We start from the raw sequence: 8,149 nt of genomic DNA, 5'->3' as shown, positions 1-8,149 counted from the left end.
GATTTTTGAAAAGGCAGAACTGTGTGAATGACGCACCTCAACAACATGGCATATCACTGGAAAGGCCAGGACGTCTCTACATGGCGTTTCATCACTGTTTTTATGGTTTTTGAAATATCCTTGGGAACTCATGCCCCCCACAGACAGAGGACGAAAATGAACTACCAGGTCTGAGGCTAAGATTCTCCCCTTTGGATATACGTACTAGGAAAGAACTTGCTATAGAACCATTACCTTCTTACCCAGATAGCAAAAAGACTCGGCCCGAGCTCGGCTGATATGTGGCAGCGTCGGCTGAGACTCGTCATCGGCCAGCTTAAATCGGGCCAAGTGTGGGTGACACTTGACAGCCGAGGAGCTTGCAAATGGGGCTCGGGCCGATTCCCATATGTACCGACACGGCCCAGGTGCGCATTCATAGGCTTGGGCCAGTTGCAGGTTACACTCAGCAGCTGGCAAAAGGAGCTCGGGCCGATTCCACATGTGCTGATATGGCCCCAGTGAGTATTTACAGGTCTGGGCCGAGTGCATGTTACACTCGGCATCTGGAGAGTCGGCAAAAGGAGCTCGGACCAACTCCCATATGTGCTCGGGCCCATGCATTTAGGTTGCTGATTGTGGATAAATCTCAAATGGCTTCCTGCTCCCTGCGTAGTGCACTATGTAGGTCTTGAAATAACGGCTCCTGAAACCAAACAGTGCATAATATGTCTAACAAAGAGCAAGGTTTACAACTCGCCCTCTCTCATCTCATTTACAAAAATGCTTCTTTAAAAGGAACACCAGTGAAAGGTTCTCTAGGGAACCAAAGGTAGCTATGAAGTCTCTTTAGAACCTTCTTTCTGGCACCTTTAGTTTTAAGAGCGTTTGCAGGTCCCTCGTGGCCTCGTGGAAGTTGCTCCCTTTTTGTTCGCTCCTGGCGCCGTTTCTGGAGGGAAGAGAACGCGCGCGAGGGGGTCACGTGACTCCCTCTTCTGAGGGAGAAGAAATTGTTCCAGGCTGGACATCTGTCGCCTGTTTTTGAGCCTCCGTGTGTGTGTGTGTGTGTGAAAGAGAGAAAGTCTGCGAGCGCGCGCGTGGCTCAATAGAGGCGGTGACCTGTCAGTTGTGAGTGATTGCGTGTGTGCGCGTGAGGAGGAAAAAAAACTCTGTAGCCCCTCGCGCCGCACATTCAAATGCAAATCCGCGCGAATTCTATAAGTAAGAGACAGAGAGTCTCACGCGCTGCAGAAACGACTCAGCTCTAGCAGCTCTACTGTTGACCGGACATTACAACGTGTTTACCTCGAAAACTAACAGAACAAATAAGTAACCTGCTGGAAATGACCGCGGGGAGACCCAGCGCGAGCGCAAAGGAGGAGAGGAAGGTAGGACGGCGAGGCTGAAGTCAACTTCCTATTAGGTTTTAGTCGACATTTCCGTTCCACCTTAAATTAGACACCAGTTACCTTAATGGTGCGAAGGGGCTTCTAACAATTTGTCCTAGCCATCGAGTGGCAATACTGAGCATGCGCATATCATAACTGTAGCTTAGTAACCTAACGTTTCAAACGTTTTATTGTGTTTTTAATGAGAGATAGATAGATAGATCACAAGATAATTAACTCATTATCTCAAGATAACAGTCCAGAAGATTACGACTACCTCATTGCCTCTCTGGATTTCTCTATAATTCAGTACAGACAGCTTAATATTATAACCTACTTACTCCCTGATGAGGTGATTTAGACAATCAAAATATTCTAACTATTCTTTTAATGCTGGTAGTGTTTTCTGATTAGGAGATTTAGGCTATCAAATTATATAGATTATAGTGCTGCTAGAATTTTCGGTAACACTTTCTATGAATGTTGCATTTGTAAGCATCTATAAACACATTTATAACATGTTATAATGTATTCATAAGGGATTATAAACGTGGTTTTAAATATCTATAAAAAAGAATTACACTGAATTACACTTTATAGCCATGTTTATTATACATTATGAATTGTTAATATAATGCATTATAAATAGTGTTAATAACATGTTATAATTTCAGTGCCAAAGAAGTCAGTCCCAGCTTGGAGAGCGTAAAGTAAAGACAAATACCAAGCTAACGGTGGTGAACATTACCTTTCCCACATTGGGTAAAACACTGATGCAGCACTAGTTTAAACTCTGACATTTGAAGCCTGTAATGTGCTTTACTGTGAATGTTTTAGTGTTTCAGTAAATCCTTCAGTAAATACTTCAACTTGAAGCCTCACTCTGAACACTGGAGGAGGCTTTAGTACAGTACGCTTCACTTTACTTAGAGCGGACAAATACGACTTATGAGCTCTTATAATTTGTTATGATCAGTACTTATAATGTATTATGTTAACAATTCATAATGCATAATAAACATGGCTATAACGTATAATGCATTTTTATAAATATTTATAGCTATGTTTCTAATGTCTTATGAATGCATTATAACATGTTATGGATGTGTTTATAGATGCTTACAAAGGTGACATTCATACAAAGTGTTACTGAATTTTCCTACCTGCAGTTTTATGTAGAGCACTAAAATATGTGATAGAGTAGGACAGTCGAACATAACTCCAGCACCCTTTAAGGTGGAACGGACAAATTAAAAAAGAAGCTGGCAAACACAAAGCCAACTTTGGCTTCCTGATAGAGTGGACCTCCAACTCCAGTTTCCCCGGTTTGTTTGTGGGATGAAAAGAGTCTCTGACTTTTTCCTGTTTTCAGCTGAGGAAACCGCTAATAGAGAGAAAACGACGAGAAAGAATAAACCACTGCTTGGATCAGCTCAGGGAGACGGTAGTTGGGGCGTTTAGACTCGATGTAAGTTCAATTTAACAGCTTTAAATGTTCATTGTCCTCACATTACTGAGATTCCTTCACTTAAAAATGACTTAACTTTTGCTTCTATAAGCAGCAGTCCAAGCTGGAGAAAGCTGACATCCTGGAGATGACTGTTAAACACCTACAGAACATCCAGAGCAGTAAAGTTAATGGTGAGTGTTAAAAACACTTGTCCTAGCTTTTTACTCATATGACCTCAACACTGATTCTCAACACTGCAGTGACACTGACATGGTGGTGGTGTGTTAGTGTGTGTTGTGCTGGTCTGAGTGGATCAGACACAGCAGTGCTGCTGGAGTTTTAAACACCTCAGTGTCACTGCTGGACTAAGAATAGTCCACCAACCAAAAATAATCATGCAACAGCGTCCTGTGGCTACTGATGAGAGACTAGAAGATGACCACTTTACATCTATAAGGTGAACCAACAAAAGAGGAGTGTCTAATAGAGTGGACAGTGAGTGGACACAGTGTTTAAAAACTCCAGCAGCACTGCTGTATCTGATCCACTCATACCAGCATAACACACACTAACATACCACCACGTCAGTGTTACTGCAGTGTTGAGAATGACCCACCACCCAAATAATACCTGGTCTGTGGGGGTCCTGTGGGGTTCCTGACCATTAAAGAACAGGGTATGCAGAGAAACAGACAGACTACAGTCTGTAACTGTAGAACTACAGAGAGCTCCTGTATGGTCAGTGGAGCTGAGAAAATGGACAATGAGGTGGTTTTAATGTTATGGCTGAGCAGTGTAAATTCCAGTGAAAGCAGGTAAAGGAATGTTATCCTGAAAAGTGGAATGTCCACTGTTTTCCCCTCACTCAAAACATAGTCAACTGGCCAGACGCGTTTGCTAAAGTTTGCTTCGTTACGTTTGCAGTGCAGCTACCAGGCCAACCTAAAAACTTTGTCAGTGAAATAAGCTGTATTTCCATTAGGTTTTAGCTACATCAGCCAAGTAGCTGCATTGTCAAACTAAAGAAGTAAACTTCACACAACAGATGTGTCTTCACTGATTTGACTACATTTTGCAAAAGTGGAAAGTTTTGTAAGTTTCATTTTTCAGGGAAACATTTCTTTGAGCAACAGTAGAAACTAAAATTGGCATTGCAGTTTAAAACAGCCTCCAGCAGATGGCACCAAAAAGCACAAAAGCCTGTTCAGTTGGATTTGAGAAAAGCTGAAATGTAAGAAAAGGTACTAACAATTTGAAACCCATGTTTCTTTTTCTGTTATTAATCTTCCGACTTTTTATTCAGTAACTACTTTACATATTCTGGTAACTAGTTTGAAACTAATGTGTAACTTATATAGTTGCGAGAGCATAAGAGTAGTGGTTAATGTATACATTCTAATATATATATATATATATATATATATATATATATATATATATATATATTATACAAAGTTAGAAGAGCTTTAAAAGGTGATTAATGTAAGTGATTAATGTAAAAATTATGAACTTACATGGTAAGTACATTGATGTCATTTTACTTATGTTGAAATTACATACACATTTGAATCGAGTAAATTCAGTAGATTTTTTAGCATATAGAAAAAACAGTGATTTGAACAGTGATTTTTAGAAGCCTTAATCTTAGGCATGCTTTGTCCAGAATGTCTACTTTACAACACCTATCACACATTATACAGTTAGGAAAGTTTTAAAAACTACATTGTAGAAGTAAAACATTGTTTATAGGTCTGTTCTGTGCTGAATGTGTCTTCATACAGAGCCTATATTGGACTCAGAGGCCCAGCAGAGGTACAGCACCGGCTACATCCAGTGCATGCATGAAGTTCACAACCTGCTGCTGTCCTGCAACTGGATGGACAAAACACTTGGCTCGCGGCTGCTCAACCACCTGCTCAAGTCGCTGCCCAGGTCAACAGCTGAATGCTCCAGGAGACCCAAACCCAGCTTCGCTGACCATGATAGCCAAGTCCAATACATTGGCAGTGGGGAAAATGGTCAGAGGTCTTGCCCTGCTTCTCCTGTAATGGATAGCAATGGGCCCCCTCTAAGTAGGCCTCAACCTACTGAGAGCCCACAGCTGACAACTCTGGAGATGTGGAGGCCCTGGTGACAAATTCAGTGTGGAAACTGTATGTGCACTGCAAAAAATGATATCTTGGCAAGTGAAAGCATCTTAAATGTATGCAACGTATCTTTTTTTACCTATATGAAGTGATATTTACTGGTCTACAACTGTCAAACACATTATAAATTACATTGGAATATCAAGTATATGATTATTTAGTAGTAATGGAATCATCTACCAATTATTTTGATGATTAATTGACCCAATTTCCATGCATTTTATAATAGCAAACATTAAAATTGACTTTATATATTATGCTTTGTAACAACCAATATACACATATTTGTGAGATCCTGCTGGTGTGGGTGTCCTCTCTTTCAGTGGTGCACACTTGAATGCCCCCCCCTTCAAACTTCTGAACATGATTTTGTAAAAACCTTCAGATACCATATTTGTCGTTCAGATTGCAAAGTTCAGTCGAAGATTAGTAGAGAATATATATCGATTATTTTTTAATTGAGTTAACCTTTTTTATCAACTAGTCGTAACAGTCCTACCAGGGACTTCAGCTAACAAAGTATAAAAGGTAAATTTTGATTTCAGGTTGACTTTAAAATAAGTAAAAATGTCTACAAATAGGTTGAATAATCTCATAACAACCTTGTAGTCAGGAATAGATGTATTGCCTACATTGCTTTCAATGGCCAAAATAGGATTTTTTGCAGGGTATATTTGTGTATGTATGTATTAAACGCTGTTGCTTTCATGCAATAACATGCATACACTGTATACATGCATATAATTACATAAGCCGGTGAGTTCCTGTATGACACTGTGTTTGTGTGTTATGCACTGTATGCATTTGGCTACATTATTAGGCTATAACACATACCTTGTATACATGCATGTCACTACTCATAAAAGGTGGCAGCTTTTTCACCACCCTTTGCGCATGTGTGTATTGCATGTGTAGATGTGTGTGTGTGTGTGTGTGTGTGTGTGTGTGTGTGTGTGTGTATGCTGTCTGTAGACCCTCCTCTGCTATGTATCTTATAGATATGCTTGTTGGTGAGCGTGTTGGAGGTGACTTTGGTCCAGAATAGCTCTCTTTTTTTCAAACCTCATTGCTTCCTGTCTGAAGTCAAGTTACAGTAGCCTGCATTGTAGAGGCTTTTATTAATCCTCCTGTGTTATTTATTTGATTAACACTGTAATTTATTTAATTAAATAATAATAAAGTTAATGGCTAGCGGTTTATTTGCTGGCTGACTAATACTGTAGAATTTGTGACCTCTATGCTGCATGTAAGTCTATTAACCTATTATTAATAAAGAAATGTTTTGTATTTATTTGTGTATTTAACTATTGTACGTAATCCACTTTGTGTTCACACTATAATTGGTAAAAAACACAGTAAATATGCACAGAAAATAAAAAAGGCTTATTTTCTGTGCATATTTGAATGCTGACCACATTCAAATACACCACAAAGTAAGGGCTGCAGACATACAATGGGCTGGTTTCTATTTTGTACTGGTAATAAGATCAGTGTCACTAATAACTGAGGAGGCCTAGAATAAACAGCACATTTTATAACACTGACACTCTATGGACATAGTCATTTTCATGTGGTTCGATCATGAAAGCCTTATTATAAGGTCCAATTTGTCTTGCCCCTTCATCTTCACAATATTAGCATTCAGCTGGTAATGGGGCATGACATGGGTGCAGTGCAACCATGGAAATGGGTGTAGCGTAGCCATAGAAATAGATGTTACATAACCACGGAAACGAGTGTAATGTAAGTACGGAAGTGAATGTAGTGTAACCGTGGAAATATCGATGGAAAGTAATGCGTTGTTGCAATAGAAATGGGTGAAGTGTAACCAAAGAAATTGATATAGTGTAACATTGAAAATAGAGTAGTGTGAGCACGGACATATCTGTAGTGTAACCATAAAAATGAGAGTAGAATAAACATGGAAATGAGTGTTATGTAACCATGGTAATGAATGTTGTCTTATCATGAAAATGGGAAAATTAACGTGGTCTTGCCCTGAAAATTGGTTTCGTGTAACTATAGAAATGGGTGTAGTGTAACCATGGAAATGAACGTGATGTTACCTTGGAAATGAGTGTAGTGAAAACATGAAAATGGGTGTAGTGCGACCATGGAAATGAATGCGCTGTCACTATGGAAATGAATGTGCTGTTACCATAGAAATAAATGTGCTGTTACCATGGGAATAAATGTGCTGTTACCATGGGAATAAATGCAGTGTACTGTAATCATAGAAATAGGTGTAGCATAAGCATAAAAATGGGTGAGGTGTAACCATGAATGTGGGTGTGATGCAACCATGGAAATGATTATAGTGTAACCATGGTAATGAACGTGGTGTTACCATAGAGATTAGTGTTGCATAACCATGATAATGGCTGAAGTGTAATCACAGAAATGATATTCAGCATATTCAACTGGGCATAAGATGCTGCTGATGTTGATAATAGTGATGATGCTGATTGTATTATGATGACAACAGTGATGATGGTGATGATGGTACACTGGAAAAATGGCTCATCAATTCAACCTAAAAAATATTTCATGTGGTAACAAGTAAATTACCAAGTTTTAATCAACCTAAAATACTTTACTACTTACACTACTATACGAAGTCATTTTTTTTTGGTTGAACTGATTTTTACAGTGTAATGACGATAATTACGATATTGACAATCTTAGTGATGGTATTCTATCTTTGATCTTTCTGTCGATCTGTCTATCTGTAGTAGGGGTCACCAACCTTATCTAGGAAGGTGTAGAGTGGCTGTTTCAATTCAATCAAGCAGAAACACACCCGATTCCACTTGCTTAATCCGTTGGTCTCCAAAAAACTGAGTTTTAGGTGGTGTGCTCTTTCTTGGTTATAACGAAAACCTGCAGCCACACCGGCCCATCGTGGGTAAAATTGGTGAACACTGATCTATAACAATTATACATTATATATTTATAACTGTAATGTAATGGTGATGGTAGTGATAATGGTGATAACAATAATTATGATACAGAACATGCACACTCACGGACAAACAGGCAAGCAGGCTGAATCTGCCAGCTGCTCCCTCATAAACCCCCCACTCTCACTCGCTTTTCTATAAAGTAGAGCAGAAGGGCGGGAGTCTCACGCCAGTCGCGTGTGTATCTGTGTGGAAGGGTCCAGACAAGACACTCTCTCTCCCCCA

At 39.5% G+C, this 8,149-nt stretch overlaps 1 protein-coding gene across 2 annotated transcripts; it reads left to right on the top strand.

Annotated features, from left to right (window-relative positions):
* The first annotated feature begins 1,106 nt into the window (after nt 1–1,106).
* On the top strand, nt 1,107–5,785 carry her8.2 (hairy-related 8.2). 2 transcript variants are annotated; one of them, XM_036556471.1, is made up of 4 exons: nt 1,107–1,367; nt 2,740–2,835; nt 2,930–3,008; nt 4,599–5,785. In XM_036556471.1, exons 1-4 carry the CDS (start codon nt 1,323–1,325, stop codon nt 4,949–4,951), a joined length of 573 nt encoding a protein of 190 aa, XP_036412364.1. In that variant the 5' UTR covers nt 1,107–1,322; the 3' UTR covers nt 4,952–5,785. The 2 variants fall into 2 exon arrangements, with proteins under 2 accessions (XP_036412364.1, XP_036412363.1); XM_036556470.1 differs by having other exon boundaries at nt 2,927–3,008.
* Nucleotides 5,786–8,149: the final 2,364 nt, after the last annotated feature.

This window comes from Colossoma macropomum, unplaced genomic scaffold, assembly GCF_904425465.1.
Source record: "Colossoma macropomum unplaced genomic scaffold, Colossoma_macropomum, whole genome shotgun sequence".
NCBI lineage: Eukaryota > Metazoa > Chordata > Actinopteri > Characiformes > Serrasalmidae > Colossoma > Colossoma macropomum.
The sequence above is the reverse complement of the archived record's forward strand: the minus strand, read 5'-3'. Positions and strand labels throughout refer to the sequence as shown.